This window comes from Carcharhinus amblyrhynchos, chromosome 12, assembly GCF_965287045.1.
Source record: "Carcharhinus amblyrhynchos chromosome 12, sCarAmb.v2.hapA, whole genome shotgun sequence".
Taxonomy (NCBI): domain Eukaryota; kingdom Metazoa; phylum Chordata; class Chondrichthyes; order Carcharhiniformes; family Carcharhinidae; genus Carcharhinus; species Carcharhinus amblyrhynchos.
In genome coordinates, this window is record NC_137335.1 from 67,425,569 (window position 1) to 67,453,339 (window position 27,771).

A 27,771-nucleotide genomic window follows, 5' to 3' on the forward strand; every position below is an offset into this window, starting at 1 on the left:
GGATGTGGTTTATTTAGACTTTCAAAAGGCTTTCAACAAGGCCTCACATGACACACTACGATGTAAAGTTCAAGCGTATGGGATTGCAGATAATGTCTTGAGATGGACAGAAAGCTGGTTAACAGGTAGGAAGCAAAGTGTTGGCAGAAAAAGATCTTTTTCAGATTGGCAGTCAATGACTAGTGGAGTTCCGCAGGGATCTGTGCTAGGACCCCAACTATTCACATTATATATTAATGATTTGGAAGAGGGAACTGAAAGTATTATCTCCAAATTTGCAGATGACACAAAGTTGGGTGGGAGGTGAGCTGTGAGAAGGATGCAGAGATGCCTCAATGTGATTTGGACAGGCTGAGTGGGTGGGCATCTGCATGGCAGATGCAATATAATGTGAATAAATGTGAAGTTATCTGCCTTGCTAGCAATAATAGGAAGACAGATTATTACTTGAATAGATGTAAATTGAGAGAGATGGATACTCAACGAGAACTTGGAGTCCTTGTGTGACATTCGCTGAAAGTAAGTGTGGAGGTACAGCAGGCGGTAAAGAAGGCAAATGATATGTTGGCCTTCACAGTGAGAGGATTTGAGTTTAGGGTAGGGATGGTTTGCTGTTGTTGTATAGGGAATTGGTGAGGCCACATCTGGAGTTTTGTGTGCAGTTTTGCTGTCCTTATCTGAGGAAGGATGTCCTTGTTATAGAGGGAGTGCAGTGAAGGTTTACCAGGCCGATTCCTGTAATGGCAGGTCTGTTATATGAGGGGAGACTAAATTAGTTAGAATTATACTCACTGGAGTTTAGAAGAGTGAGAGGGGATCGCAGAGAAACATATCAAATTTTATCAGGGTTCAACAGGATGGATTCAGGAAGAATCCCAGTTGGTGGGGAAGCCCAGAATGGGGGTCATAGTTTGAGGATAAGGGGTAAACATTTTAGAACTGAGGTGAGGAGAAATGTCTTCACCCAGAGGGTGGTAAATGTGTGGAATTCACCACCACAGAAAGTAATTGAGGCCAAAACGTTGTCTGATTTCAACAAGAAATTAGATTTTGCTCTTGGGGCTAAAGGGATCGAGGGATATGGAGGGGGGGGAGGCAAGGTCAGATATTGAATTCGATGATGAACCAAAATCAAGACGAATGGTGGAGCAGGCTTGAAGGGCCGAATGGCCTCCCCCTGCTTCTGGTTTCTATATTTGTCTGTAACTCAATAAATTAGCTTAGTTGGTGCTGCAGTGGTTTTCCTGTACTTGTAAGTTCAGCCCAAGGTTACCTGTACGTGGACTCGGTCTTTTACATGCATTGATCGCACAGCATGTCTCAAAATCAAATGTGGCTCTCGTTATATTTTCAGCTCAAAATTAAAACCCTGTGTGCTAGTCCTGTGTGCCAAAACGGTGCTTGCTACTGCTTGGTTTTGTTTTTATTTTGTTCGGCGTAATACTTGCTCAAGTAAAACCACCTTTCAGTTTTTTTTTCCTTATTTACAGTATAGTAACATTTACATCCTCCGCTAGAGAGAGTCCTGAGTCCCAAGTGGGTATATTGGCAACAGGGTGAACACGTGGGTCCTGCTGGACAGGTAAGCCCTTACTGACGTGTGAGTTGTAATCTTCCTTACAGGAAGCACAAGCAGAGGTTGCTTCCAGAGGCAGGCCCTGCTGCTGCTGCTGCTGCTGCTGGAACGCATAACTCACATTCCCACAAGGAAAATGCTGCAGCCGGAAAAGAGGCACATCCAACGTACTGGCGAGGAGGGAAGAAGGTTCTAGTACAACAGCAGAGGCCTGCGGCCTGGAGGTTGGGATGGTGGCAGAAGAACCGCCGCTGGCATGGAAACCAGAATCCTCCCTTTCCGCTGGCTTGCTCTCAGTCAAAGTGTTGCTGTTCTGCACCATCGGCTTTTCTGTGAACCAAGACCCGTACGTCGGGTTCCAGAGGTTGGTGGGCTTTTTCCGGGAGCCTCTGCCTTGCGGCAAAGCAGAAGAGTTATTTATTTGCGAGTATGTCTTGTTGACGTGAGAGCCCTCCTCAGCCGGCCCTCCAGTATGTACAACGGTGGGATCTTTCGGGCCAAATTTGGCCCGGTGTTCAGCTAGGCAGAGGCTGGTTGGACGCTCGGGTGCTGGGGAGGGGTCAGTGGGAGCGCCTTCACTCTCTGCTTCTTGTGCTGGTGATACTAACAGGGGCGCCAATCCGTCAGGGTCATCTGGGCGCATCGGAACATTTCCTTCTTCTTCTGCTGGAGGCCCGTATTCTACAGGTAAAGACGTGTTGATGACATCAGGATCCTGGAGGAAGGATTGCAAATAATACGTTGTTAGTGACCAGATTGCAGGTCATGTGGAAAATCTGCCCACTGAAATGCATCTCCCCAAAGCACACACACCATCAAATAAATGGAGCTCTTAACATTTGCGCAATTGAACCCTGTGTTCCGAAATTAGGAAGAACTAAAGTTAGCTGTCTTCACGAATATTCACTCCTGTGAGGCTTCAGAAGTTACAAGTGCCTTTGGCATAGTACCCCAGTGTAAAACGTCACCTTCAGAAAGGAAATTAAGTTCTACAATATTCATATAACTTGGGCTGGCACAGTAGCACAGTGGTTAGCACTGCTGCCTCACAGCACCAGTGACCCAGATTTGATTCCTGGCTTGGGTCACTCTCTGTGTGGAGTTTGCACATTCTCCCTGTATCTGTGTGGGTTTCCTCTGGGTGCTCCGGTTTCTCCCACAGTCCAAAGATGTGCGGGTTAGGTGGATTAGCCATGCTAAATTGCCCCTTAGTGTCAAGGGGACTAGCTAGGGTAAATGCATGGGGTTACAGGGATAGGGCCTGTGTGGGATTGTGGTCAGTGCAGAATTGATGGGCTGAATGGCCTCTTCCTGCATTCTATGATTGTATGATAAGTCTCTGTAAGTTTGTCATATGCCTTGTTTTCTGCTTCCTAATGGATTACCCCAAGAATCTCGACTCACCGGATCCCAATTTCCCTTTTACTGAACATCATTGGCCCCAAAAGTGGCCGGAATTCTCCCACCTCACCCGCAGCTGGGATTCTCCAGTCCCCCGGCACTGAATGGAGATTTGGCTGGGTGCCACATTCTCCATTCTTGCTGGCAGCGGGGTGTGCAGTACTGGAGAAGGGTTGAATTCTCTCACTGGGTGAACACTGGTCACCAGCAGGAGCTGGGCAGAGATAAGGGCCACACAAGTGCGTGTGCAAGGTCACCAGATGTGCAACAATAGACGTTAAAAATAAATAGCGTGCACGGAGGCAGGAATGAGCGTGGGTCAATCATCTTGTCATTCAGGTCCATGTTCACAATTGATTAGATTTCCTTAACCTCCCTCCTGTTTTGGTGTCAGATCATCCCCCTACTGTACTCCCTTTATTCCTCAAGTCATATTTAACTTGTGGTTTGATTGATGTATGATAAGCTTTACCTTTGTCATCTTGTTCAAAGAAGGAACCTCTATATCCACTCCCCAAAATTTCTACCCCTTGCTCCTTCAAGAAGGATGTGGCTTTCCACTGGTTATGGCACTTAAATAACAAAACCAACAGCAATTAGTTCAAATTCCCATCAGTGCAACCTAAGAGTGTGAACTCACCAGCAAATCAAGACCAACCTGGTTGGGGTTGAATTTAAACCTATCTGGTATGAAGGCCCCTATGTCTCTCCAGTTCCACACTAATGCCCAAGGGGAGCATAAAAGCCTGGACTGGCAGCTTGGTCCACACCTCAAGAACAAACTAAAAGTTGCTCCACTTAATAATTTCAGAATACTCTTGAATTTTGTCCTTTTAAAGAATGGGAAAAGATTAATTAACTCTTATCACTTCTTTATGATTTCAGAGCCGTGCTGATTTTCTCCCAATCCTTTTGTGCCCCTGCACTGTGATTTCATCTGATTGTCGGTAACTATTTCCTGGATTTCTTTTCAGTGCGCTGGAGCCATTGATAATTGCCCTCTGTTTCCCCTTTGTCTGGCTAATTCATAATCTAATTTATATTTATAACTTCATCTTCATATCATGAGCTTCCAGTTCTGCCTCCTGTAGGGTCCTTCACTAAACACTTCTGGAAGTCACGATTTATTAGATTCAGCCTATTATCCTCAAAGAATTCCAGTCACATTTTCTCAGAGACACCAAGCTCTCTGTAATCCGAGATAAATGTAACCATGCCGGAGATTTATCAAGTATGTTTGCAAAGGTTACCTGTGTACAATAATCAATTCGTTCCAATATTGTTGCAAAGTTCGGTCTGTCTTCTGGCTGGTGTTGCCAACATTGAGTCATTATTCGATACCTGAAATATTAAAAATGTAAAGATATCTGGCATTTATTTATATTTGCACAATTGTTATTTAATGTATTTTTCCTTCCCTTTATTTTTCTTTCGACCTTGGTGATGTCCTAGGGCTTGATTTTTTTTTTAAACTATGGCCTGGATTCTCTGATCTCGTTCGTCCCGATAACATTGGCAGCGAGGATGGAGAATTTGGTGCTCAGCCAAAAATCCATTCACTGCAGCGGGACTGGAGAATCCCAGCAGTGGGTGAGGTCGGGAAATCCCGGCCTATGTGTTTCAATGAACTACACTTAACCGTTGAAGTGAGCCTATTTAGTCTGAAGTAGCTGCAAATGCCCTAACAAACTTCACCTAAAGTAAGACTGTTTCATTCAGACTTGTAGTGTCGGGCATCATTGTTTATTTATTAGTGTCACAAGTAGGCTTACATTCACACTGCAATGAAGTTACCGTGAAAATCCTCTCGTCGTCACACTCTGGCGCTTGTTTGAGGTCACTGAGGGAGAATTTAGCATGGCCAATGCACTTAACCCGCACGTCTTTTGGACTGTGGGAGGAAACTGCAGCAGCCGGAGGAAACCCAGACAGACACAGGGAGAATGTTCAGACTTCACACAACAGTGACCCAAGCTGGGAATCGAACCTGGGTCTCTGGCGTTGTAAAGAACCAGTGCTAACCACAGTGCCAGCCCTACAAAGAAAAGTACATCACAGTGACAGGCCCTTCGGCCCACCAAGCTTGCGTCACTGATATGGTCCCATCCAGACCAACTGCCTATATCCCTCTATTCCCAGTCTGTTCACTTGTCTATCCAGATAAATCTTAAATGTCACTATTGTGTCTGCCTCAATCACCTCACTTGGCAGTGCATTCCAGACCCCCACCATCATTTGTATCAAAAACCTCTCCTGCACATCTCTACCCAACCTTTCCCCCCTTACCTTGAACTTGTGCCCCTTGTAATTGTCACTTCTGTCCTGGAAAAAAGCTTCCAACTATTCACCCTATCTATACCTCTCATAATTTTATAAACTTCTATCAGGTTGCCTCTCAGCCTCTGTCTTTCCAGGGAGAACAATCCCAGTTTATTCAATCTCTCCTCATAGTTAATGCCCTCCATACCAGGCAACATCCTGGTAAATCTTTTCTGTACTCCCTCCAAAACCCCCACGTCCTTCTGGGGGTGTGGTGACCAGAACTGGACACAGTATTCAAAATGTGGCCGAACCAACATTTTATTTAACAGTAACATAATTTGCCAGCTTTTATACTTGATGCCCAGGCTGATGAAGGCAAATATGCCAAGTGCTTTCTTCACCACCTTTTTCATCTGTGCTGCCACTTTTAAGGATCTGTGGATTTGTATTCCCAGATCTCTCTGTGTGTCTATCTCCTGATGGTTCTGCCATTTATTTTGTAACTCCCATCTGAATTGGATCTACCAAAATGAATCACCTTGTATTTGTCTGGATTAAATTCTGCCATTTCTCCACCCAATTTTCTAGCCTATCTATATCCTGCTGTATTCTCTGTCAATCTTCATCACTATCTGCAACTCCAGCAATCTTAGTATCATCCGCAAACTTGCTAATCAGACCAGCTACGTTTTCTTACAAGTCATGAATATATATTACAAACAACAGAGGTCCCAGCACTGATCCCTGTGGAACACCTTAGTTACAGACCTCCATTCAAAAAAATCCCCTTCCGCCAATACTCTCTGTCTTCTACGGCCAAGCCAGTTCTGAATCCATCTAGCTAGTTCACCCTGATTTAACCTTTTGCACCAGCCTGCCATGAGGGACCTTGTCAAATGCTTTGCTAAAGTCTATGTAGACAACACCAACAGCCCTTCCCTCGTCAATCATTTTTGTCATTGCTTCAAAAACTCTATCAAATTAGTGAGCATGACCTTCCTCGTACAAAACCGTGCTGTCTTCGCTAATAAGACATTCAGTTCTAAACGTATATAGATCCCATCCTTAAGAATCTTGTCCAACTGTTTCATTGACGTCAGTGGCCTATAATTACCCAGGTTCTCCTTACTACCCTTCTTAAATAATGGGACAACATTGGCTATCCTCCAATCCTCTGGGACCTCACCTGTGGCCAATGAGAAAACAAAGATCTCTGTTTGAGGCCCAACAATTTCCTCTCTTGTCTCCCTCAGTAACCTGGGATAGATGTCATCTGGCCCTGGGGATCTGTCTACCTTAATGCTTCTTAATACACCTAACAATTCCTCCCTCATAATGATGACTTCCTCTAGGAGGTTTACATACCCCTCCAGGACACCATCAATCAACGTGTCCCTCTCGTTTGTGAACACTGATGCAAAGTACTCATTAAGGATTTCACCCACTTCCTTTGGTTCTACATATAATTTTCCCCCTTTGTTCTTGAGTGGGCCAAGTCTTTCTCCAGCTACCCTCTTGTTCGTGATAGATGTATAAAATGCCTTGGGATTCTCCTTTATCCTGCCTGCCAAGGTCATTTCGTGATCCCTTCTGGCCCTTCTAACTCCCTGTTTGAGCTCTTTTCTACTTTCTTTGTATTCTTCAAGAGCTTCATCTGTTTTTAGTTGCCTAGACCTTATGTATGTACCCATTTCTTTTTGACTAGGTTAAATCACATGGAATCAAGGGTGACAACTTCCCTGGCTATCCATGGTTCCCTATTATGTCCTTTCGGCAGGGTTTCTTGATGTAACATTGAGGGGTGATTTGTGGGAACAGTTATGGTTGTTTCCCAGTTTCTTGCTAAAAGGCTCTGAGGAATAGTCATCCAGATTTGAAATGTTGGCTCTATTCTCTCTTACCACAGATGCTGGGGTTTTCCAGCATTTTCTGTTTTTGTTCCTTTTTAAAAGGCATTTTCTACTGGGCTCTCCGAGAAGCTGTAATGGATTTACTGGGCATACGTTATGGGAGAGAATCTCTTGTTATCACATCGGTGAAAAGCACAGTCATTCCAGTTCACCAGCGCTGAAGAGACAGTATCAGAACTGAAGCCACAAGTCCGCCCCCTCCGTCTTGCCCCCATCCTGCCCTTGTCAAATGTTGGACTTGAGAAAAGGTGACAGCCTGACATTAAACTGGCTTCAGCGTGGCTACTGACATGCTGCAGACGAGAGGACAATGCTGTTGCTTCAAAGTTAGATTCGTGGACACAAACACAGCCACACTTTGACATGTTAATTATGCATTTCATTTTCAAACATTTCCCAATATAACCACCACAGGAAAAAATACATAAATCAACTTGCAAATTCCCCTTAATTACAGCGACACAGGGAATGTAAAATGTGGTCTATCTGCGCACCATTAGACCTGTCAATGCTGTGGGTGTGATCAGCAGCCGTGGACCTGATTATCAAGCTGCAGCTCAGAACTTCTAATTACTACTCCCTTATTCTCACGTGACAACTCGAGATAAAAATAAAACATTACTCAATCTCAGTAGATAAAGCAAAAGTAATTTCAGCTTTCTCATGTGTTTGTTTAAGCTGAACAGGCTTCAGATATTTAAATGTTGCATGTGAATTCCTGTGCCAATTTAGTCCTGTTAGAACTGCTGCCTCACAGCGTTAGAGACCCGGATTTGATTCCCGGCTTGGGAAGTCTGCACGTTCTCCCCATGTCTGCATGGGTTTCCTCCGGTTTCCTCCCACAGTCCAAAAAATGTGCTGGTTGCGTGCATTGGCCATGCTGAATTCTCCCTCAGCGTACCCGAACAGGCACCAGGGTGTGGCGACTAGGGGATTTTCACAGTAACTAATGTAAGCCTACTTGTGATTAATAAATAAATAAACTTAGAATCATCGAATCCCTACATTGCAGAAGGAGGTCATTTGGCCCATCGAGTCTGCACCGATAACAATCCCCCCCAGACTCTATCCCCATAACACTACATATTTACCCTAGCCAATCCCCTTGACTCTCAAGGACAATTTAGCATGGCCAATCAACCTAACCCGGACTGTGGGAGGAAACTGGAACACCTGGAGGAAACCCATGCAGATATGGGGAGAATGTGCAAGCTCCATACTGACAGTGGTCCAAGCCGGAACTGAACCCAGGTCCCCGGTGCTGTGAGGCAACTGTGCTAACCGTGGTTGTATGCCATGCCTTTTCGCCTTTCCTGTCCTAGCTATCTAATCAATACTGTTAAACTTAAATCAGGTTAGATGCTTAGCTTTTAATTCCTTTTAATCACTGAGCTAAGGAGCAGGAATTTCCCCAGGGATCAGGGTCAGGGCTGTGTGGGAAACGGCGATTTTTCACCAAATTGACCAATTAGTCACCAGAGGGCGAGCTCGACATCCCCAGCTAAGCACAGCCAGCAGGCTCTCAAAGCTCAAGGGTCAACGGGAAGCCATCAGGTACTAAAGAAGAAGTGTGTCTTTCCGAGTCAGGGAGAGAGGGCAGCTCAAGATAGAAGCGCCATCTCATCAATAAGTTAAAAAAAATCCCCTCAGCAGCCAGGCCACCGTTGAGTAGGAAGAGCTCTTTCACAGGGTGGTCTGCCGTCCCAGCTGTGACCAGGCAGGCAGTGAGGGCCTCAAAGCCTGCCTGGAGTGACCCACAGGCCTGACTACCACCAGGCAGCCTGCCTCGGGGACTCTGGGGGGGCTGGCCTGAAAGTTCCAGTCAACCTCTGGCAATGGGCCTCGATCAGCCTTCAATTGTCCTTGAATCCTTCCCTGTCCTAGCTATCTAATCACTACTTTTAAACTTAAATCAGGTTAGATGTTCAGCTTTTAATTTGTTTTAATTACTGAACCCTGCTCTCTAATCCCATCCTGGGATTGGCAAATGGCTTGAGAACAGAACGGAACCAGCAAACCAACAAGTCAGCTTAAATTTTCATGTCTTCTCACTTCCATGCTTGCCGGCATTGGGGGCTACCCTGTTGTGGGCGATTAGATCTGCTTTATATTTAGACATCACCCCTTTATAGTGTTGTGCTGGCAGCTTCTTTGCATTGCACCTTCTGAAGGTGCGTGCAACCCTGTTCCAATATAAATCAACTGTGAGGTGCTACATTAGTCACTTAAATCTAATAAGCTAGGTTATCCCAATCCCAGTTATTTTCTTACCAATCAGGGAGGGCCCATTATACAAATGAAATGATTTAGCCATAGATCTCGGGTGTACCCATCAGCTGTCGGTACGTGGATTATTGCAATGAAATCTCAGCAACACCAAGGGAAGAAGCAAACTACTGTCGAGACTGAAACAACAGGACAATTTAATTTGTCCAGATAAAACCTCGAGTGGAACAGAGAGGCAAAACAGTTTGACAAGGATTTACGTACACAGGACCAGGGCAGTTTTTGGGTGGGTCCATTCGGCCACCACTGGTGACAAACTCCAGCACCTCTTGGTTACTCTTACTGGGATAGGGCATATACCCAAGTGAAAAGATCTCCCATAGCAACACTCCAAAGGACCTGCAAAGAAACAGCAAAACTCAGTTCAAGGTTATGCCAGCCTTCAGAATTCCTCCATTTTGATCACATTCTATCCTCCACCCTGACCCCATTCCCCTTTTCAATGTCCATTGAGACTATGCTCCACCAGCACTTGGGAAGCCACATAGCCAGGAATCGGCTTCTGTGCCTCTGCCAGGGAGTGTACAAGAGCAGTCTAATGCCAGCAGTCTCTGATTTGCCCAATCTGTCTGCCCTCACACCTGGCTTCTGCCAGGTAAAATGCCAACAATGGAGAAGGTCTGTCTCTTACTGTAATTCAAGGCAGAATTAAAAAAGACATGGAAACTAAGAAATAGAGCAGATTGGTTTAAATTACTGATCCCTCTGCTACTTATAAAACACACACTCTGATATGTAGCACACTAAGTTCACTGTCCAGAAGCCACTAATTGAAAATCAAAAGTATTGTTCTTGCCACTTATGCTGTTTCCTCTTTATGTGTTTGTGAGGCTTGGTAAATTCTTACGGTGAATTTTTTAGTGCTGATCTAGGCGATGACTGTCAGTGCTGGGGAATGAGTTTCCCACTATCACCATTAACAAACAAATTGACTATGCCAGTGTGATTTTATTTCTGCTAACCACACTAGCTATCCATTAGAGCCTTCTCAACCTTTACGTTTGATTTTAAAGCTCTTCTGGCCCTAGCCCCTCTTATCTTTGTAATCTACGTGAGCCACACAAACAATTCCCACAACTCTCTGCCTCGCCCCTTGTGCATTCCCTGGCTTTTCACCTTAACATCAACCATCATGATTTTTGCTGTCTTAGTTCCCACCCTCTGCAATCCCAATCCTTTAAAAACCTCCATATACTTCCCTTCTTCCCTTCAGCTTCCATTCTCTTCCTGGCTCTGTGAAGCCCACTGGAATACATTACAAAGCATTCTTTCCGGTTGTATCACAATGTGGTATGACTCCTGCTCTGCCCAAGACCACAAGGAACTACAAAAGGTCGTGAATGAAACCCAGTCTATCACGCAAACCAGCCTCCCATCCATTGACTCTGCCTTCCCACTGCCTTGGCAAAGCAGCCAGCATGATCAAGGACCCCAAGCACAGCGGACATTGTCTCTTCCACCTTCTTCCAGTGGGAAAAAGATACAGAAGTCTGAGGTCACGTACCAACCAACTCAAGAACAGCTTCTTCCCTGCTGCCATCAAACTTTTGAATGGCCCTACCTCACAGTAAGTTGATCTTTCTCTACACCCTAGCCATGACTGCACTCTCTCCTTTCCTTCGCTATGAAAGGTATGCTTTGTTTGTATAGTGTGCAAGAAACAATACTTTTCACTGTATAACAATACATGTGACAATAATAAATCAAATAAAAAAATATTTTTTCTACGTGCATTAGGTAAAGTGTTTATCTTATTGATGAGATCACCAAATTGAGACCCGAATCGGTGTGGGGTGATGTGGAACTGGTTGCTAAGGACAGGCTGAGAGTTCTGAAATTCAGTTTGTGCAGATGGAATTTTAACCAGAGATTCTGGAGGTGAAAGGACTGTGATTAATTCATAATGGACCTCCATCTTATAGAAACTGTGGGAGTCATCTTTACTTCCTTCTCTTTGTTGTAATATGATCGTGCTGTCAGTGCAGCACAGCTGGTCAAAGCTACAAACCTGATGTAAGCTATCTCAATGGTTATGCTCACCCTTCTCTTTCTTAGAAAACACATGCACAGAAGCACACATACCAGGTGTCTGTTTTTGAAGTAAATATTCCTTCCATGAAGGCTTCCGGTGGCATCCATTTTACTGGGAGCATGGCACGACCTCCCTTTCTATAATAACTGGCCCTGTGGAGTTAAGCAGCAAATGAATATGATTTGACAGGCTGATTGTTATCCAAGGCACTGATCTAATAATATAATGGAGTGGTAGTTCAGCAGATCAGCCAGCAGATGTAGTTATCTCGGCTATTTTCTCAGCCATTAAAGCCAGTTAAAACAGCCAGCATCATATATTTCCTTGCTTCTGAGGGTTACTTTGCAGGCAAAACTTAACACGTTCTATACTTTATAGCATAGTGCAGCTCTTAAAAAAGGATCGATATTTAAACCTTGGTTTACATGTGACCTCTGTGGTCACACTCCTGCCTCTGAGGCAGAGGCAAGAGTGTGCAGAGCTGGGCTGAAAAGTGGCAGATGGAGTTTAACTCTGATAAATGCGAGGTGATTCATTTTGGTAGGACAAACTTGAATGCAGATTACAGGGTCAACGGCAAAGAGTTCTAAGGAATGTGGAGGAACAGAGAGATCTTGGGGTTCATGTCCACAGATCTCTGAAGGTTGCCACTCAAGCGGATAGAGCCGTGAAGAAGGCTTATAGTGTGTTAGTGTTTATTAACAGGGAGTTTGAGTTTAAGAGCTGTGGGGTTATGCTGCAATTATACCGGACCTTGGTGAGACCACATTTGGAATATTGTGTGCAGTTCTGATCACCTCATTATAAGAATGATGTGGAAGCATTGGAGAGAGTGCAGAGGAGATTTACCAGGATGCTGCCTACTTTGGAGGGTAGGTCTTATGAGGAAAGGTTGAGGAAGCTGGGGCTTTTCTGTTTAGAGTGGAGGAGGATGAGAGGCGACTTAATAGAGGTTTATAAGATGATGAGAGGGATTGATAGAGTGGACGTGCAGAGACTATTTCCTCGGGTGGATGTAGCTGTTACTAGGGGGCATAACTATAAAGTTCATGGTGGGAGATATAGGAGGGATATTCGAGGTAGATTCTTTACTCAGAGAGTGGTTGGAGTATGGAATGCACTGCCTACTGTGACAGTGGAGTCAGACACTGTAGGAACTTACAAGAGGTCATTGGATAGGCACGTGGAGCACACCAGATTGATAGGGAGGGGATAGCTTGATCTTGGGATTAGACATAGCTTGGCACAACATTGAGGGCCAAAGGGCCTGTACTGTGCTGTAATGTTCTAAGTTAGAAGTTCCAGGTTCGAGTCCCACTCCAGGACTTGATGGCCAAGGAAGGTGCGTTCACAATACGGTCAAATAGGTTGACTGTCAACTTGTAAATTCTTTCAACAGGCCAATGGCTGGCAGTAAGAGCAGGAAAGACTCATGGCCCCCAGCCACTCTTCATGTAGAGTGGTACCCCTCACATTACAAATCCCTGGTGACAGAATAGCGATCTGTTCTGGGAATTACTAGCTAGGGAAACGTACTAAAGTCTGCCTTAATGCACCACTAGGTGCGGGAAGAGAATAGGAATTACATGTAAACGACCAGATGTTTGTAGTTTAAAGAGGAATTGATGGACTACTGTATTAAAATACATTACCATATCGCTTGCGTGTAACATGATCCTGGCAAATGCATGATGCACTCTTCTCTCCCAAAGCAGTAGTAGTTTTCATACAATCATTGAATCTCTACTGTGCAGAAGGAAACCATTCGGCCCATCGAGTCTGCACTGAGCACAATCCCACACATTTATCCTGCCAATCCCCTGACACTTGGGTCAATTTGGCATGGCCAAGCAAACTGCACATTTTTGGGCTGGGGGAGGAAACCGGAGCACCCAGAGGAAACCCATGCAGACATGGGGAGAATGTACGAACTCCACATAGACAGAGGCCAGAATTGATCACGGGTCCCTGGCGCTGTGAGGCAGCAGTGCTAATCACTGTGCCACCCCTATTTTGATAAATACTTCTTCCTTTACTTTAAAGCATTATTTTACAAATACACAAGACAGAGCCATAGAATCCCTAAAGAGCAGAAAGAGGTAATTTGGCCATTGAGTCGGCGGATGGAATTCTCCAGCTGCGCTGGTCTAAAAGCCAGAAATTCCCACCTGACCGGTTTCACATTGTCCATGGCCTGCCCACTAAAATTCCAGTGGTGAGCGGGATGGGAGAATTCCAGCCTGCATCGACTCTCTAAAAGACACAGAGGGGCAATTTAAGATGACTAATCCACCTAACCTACACATCTTTGGACACCAAAGGGCAATTTAGTATGGCCAATTCACCTAACCTGCACATCTATGTACACTAAGGGGCAATTTAGCATGGCCAATCCATCTAACCACACATCTTTGTACACTAAGGGGCAATTTAGTATGGCCAATCCACCTAACCTGCACATCTATGTACACTAAGGGGCAATTTAGCATGGCCAATCCATCTAACCACACATCTTTGTACTCTAAGGGGCAATTTAGCATGGCCAATCCATCTAACCTGAACGTCTTTGTACTCTAAGGGGCAATTTAGCATGGCCAATCCATCGAACCTGCACATCTTTGGACACTAAGGGGCAGTTTGGTATGGCCGATCCATCTAACCCACACATCTTTGGACCGTGTTGGAAGTACAAAACATTCTAATTTTGCTGTTTCACATTTGGGTAGCAGTGGCAGTGTCAAGCCAGCTATTTACAAAGGGTTAGTAACTCTGCTAGAACAGTAGAGTGAGGAACTTCTAACAACCATTAACATTTGTACACTGGAATTCCATCCACATCATCATCTTGAAGCCTGTATGTATGAAATGTCTGCTGCAGATAATGAAATCTAATGGCTATGGAACTCTGTTGTGTATCAGCTAAGACAAAATAGAAACCTATTCTCCCCAAAGAGATGTAATGGTTGGATATTTTACACAAAGTAAAAACAATGAACCTATCAATTAAGCTGAACAAATTAAGCAATGATAAATGATTGTTTTACATAATCAATTGCCCAAAGTGATTGGGTTAAAATGAAATATATTAGACTATGTTTCCCTTCATTCATCAATGTTAACAACAATATTAACTTGAATATAAAGTGGAAAAACCTTCACTAATATTAATAAACAGAAGAAAATACACATACATCCACTGCTATACAAACAATTCCAGCGGTTTTGGTGGTGCTGCCTCTCAGTTTTGGATTGTTTCAGTGGCTGGGATTTTCTGGCCCCACTCCAGCAGTGGATGTGATGAGCCATTGGCTACTGCTGGGGTTTACCAGTCCCGCCATCATCTATGAATCTTTGCATGGCTTGCCTGTCCCACCATTGGGGGAATCCATGCCAGAGGTTGACTTTGGCAGGGTTGGAAGATCCCACAATCTGGAGGGGCTGGAAAGCCCAACCCAATATGTCACTGGCATGCTTCCTGGTTTATGAGGATCGACACTACAGGAAGTCAATGTCCGAATTAAAGATGACACTTGGCCTGTGAGAGGCTTGTGAGGTTTGATATAATCAGGAGCAGCAATAGGTGAATAAATTGGAAAGTTTGGCTAATGGAATTCAACATTGACGTTCACAAAGAAAAAAATAAATACAGGTGAGGAGCTAAATACAAAGTTCACCCAGGAGAAAGTGGATCATTGACTCCACCTGTCACAGTGGTATACAAGACAAATGACACTTTTTCACTGTATAACATCGGGACTAGAAAACAGACCACAACATGATTACTGAGACTATACAGGCTAATAGTTCAGCCCTGTCTGTATTACTGTATTTAGTTCTGGCTTATGCTATAGCAAGGAAAACATGGCACTGGAGATGATTGATGGCTGAACTGTAAGTGGAGACTACAGAAGCTGAGCTTCTTTATACATTAAACCTTCTTAAGGGGATCTTATTGAGATATTCAAGACGCTTCAGTATATCGACATGTTGAGCTCTGAAAATTGTTTCTCATGCCCCGGGAGCAAAGTGAGCAGACGTGGAATGAAGGACAGAATAAGGAAAGTGAATGGGCATTTCACACAGGATGGGTATATGGAGACTACTCATCAGAGAACAAATCAAGTTTGATAACCTCAATAACTTTTAGTGAGATTTCACTTGGAATTTAATAAGAAAATCAATTGAGGCAAATAGGAGACTGTTTATCCTGTTTTGGAATTCTGAGGCCAGGCAAACACTGAGATGGTCTGCAATATGACCCAGTGTGTAGAGGGTGGAATTCTCTGATCTCACCCCGGGCTGGGATTCTCCAGTCCCACTGCAGTGAATGGAGATTTGGCTGAGCGCCAAGTTCTCTGTTCTCACTGGCAGCAGTGGTGGTGCAAACGAGATTGGAGAATTGCGGCCAAAATGTCTAAAGTTTTGAAAGATAATGCGCAATGAAACAGGTACAAGTGGGAATGAAGGTTTATCTCTTTATAATCATTGAGAGAATGTGATAACGTGCATCAAATTCATCAGCTCTTTCATTGTTAAGAGCAGTCTGGTTATTATCAAAAGGATTTACCCTGTGCTCCTTGGGAAGTTCAAGTTGATAAGGAACTAGGTAAGAAATGGAGTCAGCAGGCACATATCTATATCAAAAATCCTGCGTAGCATTGTCTGCTCCTGCCCATCTTGGGATTGGAAATTTCTGCCCAAGGTCTGTTTGCTTGTCTGTTATGTTCTCTTTCCTGCCTATAATGATTCCCATGGCAGACAGGACTGGAAGACAGAGGTTTTGTCCACATAACACAGACAGAGTTTTGTTGCAGCAGCAGGGGTCCTGATAAAGGGATTGGAAGTGATTGGATCTTCTGCTCAGAGGTGGGCCACACACATATAATCACACAGCGATCAGCCAATTGGACATGGACTATGGAATTCTACCACCCCACCCACCATGGAAACGGAGTGGGCGAGGGGCAGACAACAGAAATGTCCATTGGTCTCGGGCGGGAATTTCCAGTCTTGCTTGAGAGAGGCTGTAAAATCCTGCCCTTAAGGTTGAGGGTCTTGGCCGATTGTGCGATGGGGCTGGACATCAACATCATCATTAACCTCATGTAGCCAATGATCCAGGTGCCACGTTTATGAGGCACACAGACAGACACCTGCTTCCTTCTGCCTGTCCAAATGGAGGGCACTGACCTGGGGCTATTGCCATCTTCTACCCATGATGTGGAGATGCCGGTGTTGGACTGGGGTAAGCACAGTAAGAAGTCTCACAACACCAGGTTAAAGCCCAACAGGTTTATTTGGCAGCACAAGTTTTCAGAGCACTGCCCCTTCATCAGGTGAGTGGGAATTGTGTTCACAAACAGGGCATATATAGACACAAACTCAATTTACAAGATAATGGTGGGAATAAAGAACAAAAAACAACACAGCACGGGAAACAGGCCTTCCGGCCCAACGAGCCCGAGCCGCCATTTTAACGTTATGAGTGCCCTAATAATAAGTCTTAAAGGTACAGACAATGTGAGTAGAGAGAGATCTCCACTCACATTGTCTGTACCTTTAAGACTTGATTACCTGAAAAGACTCACATTCCAACCAATATCTTATATACTAAGTTTGTGTCTATATATGCTCTGTTTGTGAACACAATTCCAACTCACCTGATGAAGGGGCAGTGCTCTGAAAGCCTGTGCTGCCAAATAAACCAGTTGGACATTAACCTGGTATTGTGAGACTTCTTACTATCCTCTACCCACCCATGGATCTGAATCACCCACTGTTACCCATTCATGAGTGGATACATGTCTTGGAACAGAGAGCGAATGATCCCACCATTTAACAATGTCTCTCTACATGTCCTCCTCTAGTCTGTCGGGAACGAGAGGAAATCCTGTTTCCCAGCAATGGCACCAGCTATTCTTCCACCTGATCAAGGCAGCCTAGATGGAGATTTCAGTGGACATTAGCATGTTGACATCCTTGACCTGTTTCCAGCTACCTTTTGCTGCCTGAGCACCCCTACTCTAATACTAGAACTGTAATCCATCATTCTGCACCCTCTCAGTCACCTTCTTTCTCAGTCAGCTTTGGCCTGCTTTGGGTGACCCACAAGCCACCCACCATCACCCTCGATCAATTGCCTGTCAACCTAAGAGCTGCCCCCTTCACCATCGAATTTCCCCAGGACGTGCCCCTCCCTATGCCCAAACCCCAGTCATCCTCAACCTACCAACTTTCATTCTCAACCCTTCCCCATCAATCCTGACCTGCCCTCAGTTACCCTCGACTCCCTCAACCTCACTGTTGACCTTCCCTCAATCACCCCTGTGCTCTCCTCTCTTTGTGTTTGGGATTTTCGCTGTGAAATCCAGCTCTTTCCCCCATCCCCCACAATCTTTCTTAGACCTCCCACCTTCACCCGACCTCAATTCCTGAGACAACTTCTTCCGCCAGTGGGTGGTGACTCTGTGGAATTCATTGCCACAGAAAGCTGTGGAGGCCAGGTTACTGAGTGTATTTAAGACAGAGATAGATTGATTGATAAGGGGATCAAAGGTTACGGGGAAAAGGTGGGAGAATGGGTTTGAGAAACATATCAGCTATGATTTGTTTAGGTGAATGGCTTAGGTGAATTGGCCATGCTAAATTGACCCCAGTGTCAGGGGCATTAGCAGGGTGATTATGTGGGAATAGGGCCTGGGTGGGATTGTGGTCGGTGCAGACTCCATGGGCCGAATGGTCTCCTTCTGCTCCGATATCTTAAGGCCTCGCCCCGACTTCCATGAACAGCCACCACCTGAACTCAATGCAACATCTCAGTGTTCCCTCCCCTGGTTCAACAAAGCTCCGCATACAAAAGCTCCAAGTCTGCCAGGAAGGCGACCTTGCTTGTTGCAAGTCACCTTTAATCAGAGATGACTCTGAAACCATGTGTCTCTTGTTGACTCTCGACATCATCTCAATGACCCAATTTTAACTGGCGAGCATGTGTGTTAATGAGTATACATGACATGCTAATGCATTAAAATTGCAGCTTGCCATCGGAAACCACTATCTCCCTTTAATCCACCGCCAACCTTCATCCCACTGTCTGGGAGCTGACATTTCACCAGCCACATTATTAAGTGCCCCCCCGCCTACCTCATTTCCTGCTCCCAGCATCATCATTAGATTCTCATTGTGATGTTTCATCCGTTTTTTTTTGCCTTTATTTCCCATTGTAAATTTCCATGTCCAAACGTATAATGGAAACTTCCTCTACAAACTTGTTATGCTGTAATTAAATTCTCCTGCTAGTGGCAGTGTTGCTGTGTGTCTGTTTTCTGTCTCCCAGCTTCTCAATCTGTACTGTAGTGCAAAAACCCTGCGCTGCAATCAATTCCTCTTCCTTGTTTCCGAAAGGATGACATTTTGTTATTTTTAACTAAAATATCAATTAAAAGGACTTAATGAATCATTTTAAAATCGGGACTGGATTATATCTGCGCACCATGGTCCAATTATCTATACCTTCCAACACAGCTTTATCTGGGAGGTTTGTTTAGTGTAGGCACCTTGGTCAGAATTTTACCACCAGCGGGAATCGGAGCGGGTGAGGGGTGGAACATGGAAAGATCCATTGATCTCGGGCGGGATCTTATGGTTTCAGAACGAGCGAGGCTGTAAAATCCTGCATGTGTAATATCATAGGAAACTGACCACCAGAAACTGGGTAACACTGAGGTTATGGTGTTACTCTGTTATAAATAATCAGAATAATAACAGAAATTTTAACTCACACCTTCACTTGCCTGGCCCTATACTTAAAACTGATAAAGCCCCATTTTTGCTGTAGCTCATTCCCCATTACATTCAGATGGACAACTTACACATCTTCCGCTTGTGGAATAAGGAAAAGCAGATTAAATCGTTCAAATAGGTTGGATTAAGTGAGGTTGTCAGTGTGCAGTCAAATTCAAATGGTTTGGGTGGCACAGTGGTTAGCCAAGGACCTGGGTTACTGTCTGTATGGAGTCTGTGTAGGTTTTCTCTGGGTGCTCCAGTTTCCTCCTACACTCCAGAGATGTGCAGGTTAGGTTGAGTGGCCATGCTAAATTGCCCCTTCCACATCAGAGGTATTAGCAAGGTAAATACGTGGGGGTACAGGGATAGGGCCTGAGTGGGTTTGTTGTTGGTACAGGCTTGATGGGCTGAATAGCCTCCTTCTGCACTGTAAGGATTCTATGAATTCTGTGCTTTGTTTGAGTCCTTTAGTTTCACTTTAACAGAGCTTTTGATTTAAATCCTGATTAAATATTGTGAATGTCTATATTTTCTTAATTTACCTGTATATATCACGAGCCATTCCAAAATCTCCAATCTTGGCCACTCTTCCTGTACCTTTGAAAGTAAGCAGGCAATTCCTCGCAGCGATATCCCTGTCAATAAACAGAATGTGGAGAGGTAAATTCTCCCTCTGATTTTCTCATGTCCTCACCTCTTTTCCTGAAGGAGTTAACACATACTGGACAAGGGTTCCATTGTCCCAGGAACCGTCTGTCTCAGAGATCATTCTTTGTGTATGATCCTTCATGGTGTATGTTGATAAATGTTTTGACTGAGAGCAACATAGACACACTCGATTCCTTCCTCACCTGATATCCAAACACATTACACTTTCAGGAGGGATCAGTATTAGATGCTAATTTTGTTGCAGGAATCCTGGCTGACTTTTTGTTCCCTGTGATGACATCAGTCAAACTGCGGTTGGCCTGCGAGAGTATGAACTCCCTGATTGAGTCCTCACCTAGTGCAGAAGGAGGCATGGAAGAAGGAGGACCTCCTCGTGAACCTGCGCCTGGGTCTGGCAAGACATTCTATCTACCGATCCAGGCAGCGGGCGATCGAATTGGTCATCCAACCCAATTATCTGCTCCTCTACCATGGCTACATTCGTGGCCGGGTGTCCCTGGAGAGGAAGCATGTGGTATCTGAGACACATTTGATGCCTTCCATGCCCGCTGGGCACCGTAGGGACTGGGTTGTATTATTGACCCCTTTAATCACATTTTAATTTGATGTTTTCAAGTTTCCTTTCCATTTTGTTTTTTGTTTCAGGTGGTTCCCCTCCTTTTAGGGAGTTGCCCTTTTTGAGTGGTCCCTCAGTTAAGTTGATTTTGTTTATTTGGTTGCACACAAAATGATGTCTCTGATTGAATCCTAATTGATGATGGCCCAATCAGGGAGCCTCATGTCCCCTATTTAAAGCAAGTGTGTCAGGCTCCCAGCCTGCTGAAGCAGGGAGCACTCTGCTGTGCAATATATCTTGGAAATAAAGGAACATTTGGTGATGGGACCTTCGCCTCCATGGATTTACTACACTCCTTAATCCAGGGGTGCCGGGATCAATGGCCGAACTGATCCTCTCAATCAGTATCAGTCACAGGCTTAAATGAGACTTTCTAATCTGCATGTTTAATAATACAGCAATCTTCACTGTAATGTCCTTTGTGAGAGTGAAAATATAAATTTAATCCACACACCCACACACACACAGTAACATTGTTACATTATTAGTAATTGTCAACAAAAGGCTGAAGATGAGAAGAGGTTTAAATCAAACAATGCCAACTCTTAGGTAAAAAGTACGCCTGCAGCAGATTGTTCAACAGCTTTGGGTGAAAGCTGGCAGAGTGGCGTAAAAAGTTTTTAAAGTTAATTTATTAGTATCACAAGTAGGTTTGCACTAATACTGCAATGGCGGCACGGCAGCAAAGTGGTTAGCACTGCTGCCTACAGCGCCAGGGATCCGAATCCAATTCCTGGCTCGGGTCATCATCTGTGCAAAGTCTGCACATTCTCCCCGTGTCTGCGTGGGTTTCCTCCAGATGCTCCGGTTTCCTCCCACAGTCCAAAGATGTGCAGATTAGATGCATTGGCCATGCTGAATGGCGCCTAGGTGTACCCGAACAGGCGTGGCGACTTGGAGATTTTCACAGTAACTTCATTGCAGTGTGAATGTAAGCCTATTTGTGACTAATAAATAAACTTTAAGCTTTTATGAAGTTATGAAAATCCACTAGTCACCACACCTGTTTGGGTACACTGAGGGAGAATTTAGTAAGGCCAATGCAACTAACCAGCACGTCTTTCAGACTGTGGGAGGAAACCAGGGCACCCGGAGGAAATCCACACAGACACAGGGAGAACGTGGAAACTCCATACAGACAGTGACCCAAGCCAGGAATCGACCCCAGGTCCTTGGCGCTGTGAGGCAGCAGTGCTAACCACTGTGTCACTGTGCTGTCAGTAAATGGAAACTGTGCTGTATGAATGTGCATGCGTAAGGTATATTGAAGTACATATGAGGCCAGGAGTCTGTCCAACTGTGGTCCAACTGGATATAACATGAAAACAAGATTGGCAGGTCTGACCTTTGGTCTTGCCTTCTGTTTAATCATCAAATGATTATCTCTACATGGGTATGGGTAATTGTACATGAGATATTCACAACACTGTAAATGCCGACAATAGTTTATCTAATTTTTTACAGCTCTTTACATTACTCAGTGAGTACATATTATGTACTCAAGCATTGAAACTCTGCCTGGGGAAAATACTTTGAACCAATAAAGTAAGCCAAAGTCAAGAATGATTGGTTTGGGGATGTAATCCTTGAAATATCAGTCTTATCAATTAAGGCAGATGTCTGCACTGTAATTAAACATTTGCACATTTCCACCTTAAGATAGAAAAGCAACTATTGCGATAAAAGTTTTTGCTGTAACAGCTGACTTGGAAATTTGTCAACTTCTTTCCGCTTGCCGGACTTAATAGAACTCGCACCTAAATCAACATTTTAAGCTCCAATCAGAACTGCAGCATTTGATCTAAGCTGAGCGTCCACAATGTGTTGTTCAAACTACAATAATGTGAATGAGATCTTTAACTGAGGCAGCACTGTGAGAGGAGGGCAGAGAAACAGTGCCAGGGGAGAGGAACAACACCAGGGGAGAGGAACAGTGCCTGGGGAGAGGAACAGTGCCTGGAGAGAGGAACAACACCAGGGGAGAGGAACAGTGTCTGGGGAGAGGGACAGCACCAGGGGAGAGGAACAGCACCAGGGGAGAGGAACAGTGCCTGGGGAGAGGAACAACACCTGGGGAGAGAAACAGTGCCTGGGGAGAGGAAGAGTGCCTGGGGAGAGGAAAAACACCAGGGGAGAGGAACAGCACCAGGGAAGAGGAACAGCGCCAGGGGAGAGGAACAGTGCCTGGGGAGAGGAAGAGTGCCTGGGGAGAGGAAAAACACCAGGGGAGAGGAACAGCACCAGGGGAGAGGAACAGCGCCAGGGGAGAGGAACAGTGCCTGCGGAGAGGAACAGTGCCTGGGGAGAGGAACAGTGCCTGGGGAGAGGAACAGCACCAGGGGAGAGGAACAGCACCAGGGGAGAGGAACAGCACCTGGGGAGAGGAACAGCACCAGGGGAGAGGAACAGTGCCTGGAGAGAGGAACAGCACCAGGGGAGAGGAAGGTGAGAGGAACAGCACCAGGGGAGAGGGACAGTGCCTGGGGAGAGGAACAGCACCAGGGGAGAGGAACAGCACAAGTGACTCACTTGGGAATATGTGTGGTACTATGGGCTGTGATATCAGGGTGTAATGCAGCGAGAGGATCAGGTTTAGGGAATTACTCAGTCAGAGCAGTATAATCCGAGTGAATGAAGCACCAATAAGGACTCTCTCAGGAAGAGGTGAACCATTGGGGGCCTTATAATAATAAGTAATATAGGCAACTCCATGTGAAATGAGCAATTCAATGTGATGAATCTTACTGTACAGGATGGTATTTAATGTTCCCACTTCATGCTGATGGTACTAACTGACTGCTCAGAGATAATTGATTAGAACTGCAAGTCTACCTGATCATTCTTCCCATTATTTTTCTATTATTTGTATTAAACTGCTGTTGTTATATTGGTCAAACAATAAAACTTAAAATTGTAAATCTCTGTGACTAGCTGATTTGATTTTAGCTTAAAAAACAGGAGTCTGACTTCTGTTTATCTGCATCATGAACTTCTAAGCAGTCATTTGGGATTTGAGATGAGTTGATGTTTATAACTGTTCACAATCCTGCAGTGGTTACTGTCGGCTGGACAAGTGTTACCTGGTAGCTGGACTTTAGCTTTTTAAATTACTTGTCAGTTGAGACAATTTCCAAGAATCAAAAAATAATCACCCAGTATTCCAGGTTTACTGCAATGGCTTATTCCAGCGGTAGTCACATCATTTCAAAAAGAAAGGTGTGGTAGTGGGAGAGAGTGCAATATCATCCATTCCCACATCCATCAGATCTTGTGGCACAGTGGTTAACACCTCCCCCCCTCCGGGTTCGAATCCTACCCCAGGACTTGAAGGCCAAGGAAGGTGCATTCGTAACCCAGTCAAACAGAATGAGTGTGTCAACCTGCAAATCTTTCGAACAAACCAACGGCTGGTGGTAAGGGCAGGAGAAATTCCTGATCAGCCACATGTGATGTTGAGTGTTCCTCCACCTCCACCTCCCCCGCTACCCCCAAGTTATAAGCCCCCTGGTGACAGACTGATGATCTATTCCAGAAATTACTACCTATGGAAACAGAAAAATGTATGCTTAAGTGCACCACTGGATGCGAAAAGAGAATTGGGGTCCACGCAGTAAAAATATTCCAACAGTCCTTGGCTGATTTTAGACAAAGACGCTGGAAAATCTCAGCAGGTCTGACAGCATCTGTGAGGAGAGAATAGAGCCACTGTTTTGAGTCTAGATGACCCTTTGTCAGAGCTAAACTTGGTCATCTAGACTCGAAACCTTGGCTCTTTTCTCTCTCCACAGATGCTGTCAGACCTGCTGAGATTTTCCAGCACTCTCTGTTTTTGTTTCAGGTTCCAGCATCCTCTGTATTTTGCTTTCGTTTGACTGATTTTTACCCCAGTACGGAGGTGAACGTGGCACATACTAAACCTTTTCACTTCTTCTTCTATACTAGTAAATATCAAAAACACAGGTCTTGTTTTTAAAAATAAGACCCATGGTAATGATTTAAAAGAGAATCATTTGATATCTTCCAGACCTGCCACTTGCAAGGCTTGTGCCCACTTACCGATGGATGAAGTGATTTTCCTCCAGATACTGACATCCCCGAGCGATATCCTGAGCCACGTTCAGTAAGTCCAGCATGTTGAGAGTTGATGGCTGTCCCTGAAATATTTCAAAACATCAATGAACAGCAATAGCCAGGAAAAGTGAAAGTCAGGAATTCTGCAGTGGATGACACACTGACCTAAAACCAGGGAATGGGGTCAAATAAATCACATTTAGTTTCTTGTAAGAAACAATAGTTTTCACTGCTTACCAATACATGTCACAATGATACAAATTGGCGGCATGGTGACACAGTGGGTAGCACCGCTGCCTCACAGTGCCAGGGACCCGGGTTCGATTCCCAGCTTGGGTCACTAACAGTGTGGAGTTTGTAAGTTCTCCCTGTGCCCGCGTGGGTTTCCTCCCACAGTCCAAAGATGTGCAGGTTAGGTGAATTAGCCATGTTAAATTCTCCCTCAGTGTACCCAAACAGGCGCAGGAGTGTGATGACCTGGGGATTTTCACAGTAACTTCATTGCATGGTGTAAGCCTACTTATGCGACTAATAAAGAAACTTTAAGATAAATCAAATCAAATTACGACAATAATCTCTCCCTCAATGTCAGTGAAGTGAAGGAGATAGTCAGCGACTTCGAGAAGAGTAGAGGAGAACATGTTCCTGTCTACATCAACAGAGATGAAATGGAAATGGTTGAGAACATCAAGTGTCTTGGTTTCCAGATCACCAACAACCCTGGTTCTGGTTGCTCCACACCAACGCTATAGCTAAGAAAGCCCTCCTACTTTCTCAGGAGGCTAAGGAAATTCAGCATGTCCGCTATGACTCTCAGCAACTTTTACAGATGTGCCATAGAAAGCATTCTTCCTGGTTGCATCACAGCTTTGGTTTGGCTCCTGCTCTGAACAAAACCGCAAAAAACGACAAAGGGTTGTGAACGAAGCCCAGTCCATCCTGCAAACCAGCCTCCCACTCATTGACTTTGTCTACACCTCCTGCTGCCTTGGGAAAGCAGTCAGCATAATTAAGGCCCCCGCACCCCAGATACACTTTCCTCCATCACCTTCTATTGGGAAAAAGATGTAAAATTCTGAGGTCACGTACCAACCGATTCAACAACAACTTCTTCCCTGTTGCAGTCAGACTTCTTATCTTGCATTAAGTTGACCTTTTTCCATACCCAAGCTATGACTGTAACACTACGTTCTACACCCTCTCCTTTCCTTCTCTATGAACGGTATGCTTTATGTAGCATGCAAGAAATGCTACATGCGTACTAATACATGTGACAATAATAAATCAAATAATACATCAAAATCCTCTCTAGAGCAGTTGGCCTTGTGAGGAATTGGTAGAGGAGTTTTCCTTTACAAAGCTCACAGAAATTTAATGCAAAGTCAAGACTTTGTAGGTCCAGGATTATTTCCAGCTCTTCCAAATGAGTCCTGATAGAATTGTGATGGGGAGTGTGCCAGAAAGGCTGAGATCTTTGGTCTCAATCTATCCAATAAACATTAATAGTGTCCCAGTGCAGACAGCACTAGAAACTCTGGCCAGGTCATTCTGACTGCAGTGAAAAAACATGTTACTCCTCTCGCTGGAAGCTAAATTGTCATATTCCCGTGATTAACTAATTTTGAAGTGCCTTCCTGAATCAAACAGATCAATCTTCAAATGCTAAGGGTAGGCAGTGGTGTTGCGTTATTATCGTGGGACTAGTACTCAGGGTTATTCAAATCCCACCAACTGCAGATAATGAAATTTAAATTCAATAAAAAAAAATCTGGCATTAAAACTCTAATGATGACCATGAAACCATTGTTGAAAAAACCCATCTGGTTCACTAATGTCCTTTAGGGAAGGAAATCTGTCGTCTTTATCCAGTTTGGCCTACATGTGACTTCAGAACCACAGCAATGTGGTTGGCTCTTCAATGCCGTCTGAAATAGGCTACAAATGCCCACATCCCACGAACAAATGAAAGTAATTGGTGCCAGAGACATCCTACATGTTATTTCTCAATGTTTTAGCTTTCAGAACATCAGGACTGGGATTCTCCCAAAAAAACCAAAGTGTCCAATGGTTGGGAAAATGAGACAATTGCCCGCCTGATTTTTGGACATACCTGAGCGCATCTCTGCAACTCTGTTCATCACAGAGTACCTCAGAGAGATTCACATTGGAAAGTGGGAAATGGGGCCTCATCCCACTGGAGCGGCCGGAAACATAACCACTATGTTGATGGGCTCATGTGCAGTGGGCCGCCCCATCGCTGGTCTTCCAATGTTTTCCCTGGTCCCCTTCTCCCTGATCATTGGCTTTCCCCTCCCGGTGGCTGCTTCCCTGAGCACTCCCATGCTCCCCACCCCCCGCACCCCGGATCAATGGCTTATTGGAACCCTACCCCCCGGGCTAGCTTCTATCACCCCACACAACCCTGACCCCCACCCCCCTCAACCCCCACCACCACCGCCCCCCCCCAAACTGATGGCCAACCCTGACACTCTCTTGATAGCCAGTCCTGACCCCCTCCTCCTCCCCCGATGGACAGCCCCAGTCGGCTCCTCACTCCCTCCTCCACCGATTCTATTGCAGAGCGGCTGCGGGTCCCCCCTCTACCACCAATCGGTCTTCCCAATAGACCCCGGCCTACAATATGCCCCCCCTCTGTTTCTGCCCTCTGCCCACAACTTGCCTGGGTTGGCAGTGCCAAAGTGCCAGGTGGGCAGTGCCAAGCTGCCTGCTGGGCAGTGTGCTTTTTGGGTAGTGTCAGGCTGCCAGATTCCCAGGCTGGCACTAACCCCCCCCTCCCCCCTCTGCCCCCCAATCTCCCGGGAAGACCTCAATGGCCTCTGTCCCCACCAGCAGGGTGAGGGCGTCTGTTCCCTGTCAGTGGGGAGCCGGTGTAAACCCTGCTAGTGGCCACCTCTCCTGGCAGGGGGCAGGCATGAGCTGGCCTGGAGACTACTGTCCCAGGCCTGCTAATCATAAGGAAATTGCTATTTCCGCATGGTCATCAGCTCTGTGACCGTTTCCAGCACAGGGCTGATAAAACTGAGAAGAAGGGTCTTGTAAACTTGTGATCAGCCAGACACCGGTCGCAAACGCTGCTAAAGGCCTCCTGCTGTTATCTCCCAGCCCACTGCAGGACTTGAGCAATGTAGCAAAATGGGAGAATCCT

At 45.2% G+C, this 27,771-nt stretch overlaps 1 protein-coding gene across 1 annotated transcript in view; it reads right to left on the bottom strand.

Moving 5' to 3' along the window:
- Nucleotides 1–1,283: 1,283 nt before the first annotated feature.
- Nucleotides 1,284–27,771, bottom strand: part of LOC145350623 (ALK tyrosine kinase receptor-like) — a 1,029,887-nt gene continuing 1,003,399 nt past the window's right edge. The window contains exons 24-29 of the mRNA XM_080199829.1: nt 24,591–24,688; nt 19,792–19,884; nt 11,518–11,619; nt 9,640–9,774; nt 4,228–4,318; nt 1,284–2,291 (exon numbers count right to left, since the gene is read on the bottom strand). Of these exons, the coding sequence (XP_080055955.1) occupies nt 1,485–2,291; nt 4,228–4,318; nt 9,640–9,774; nt 11,518–11,619; nt 19,792–19,884; nt 24,591–24,688 (1,326 nt within the window). The 3' untranslated portion in view covers nt 1,284–1,484. The remainder of the gene's footprint in view (nt 2,292–4,227; nt 4,319–9,639; nt 9,775–11,517; nt 11,620–19,791; nt 19,885–24,590; nt 24,689–27,771) is intronic.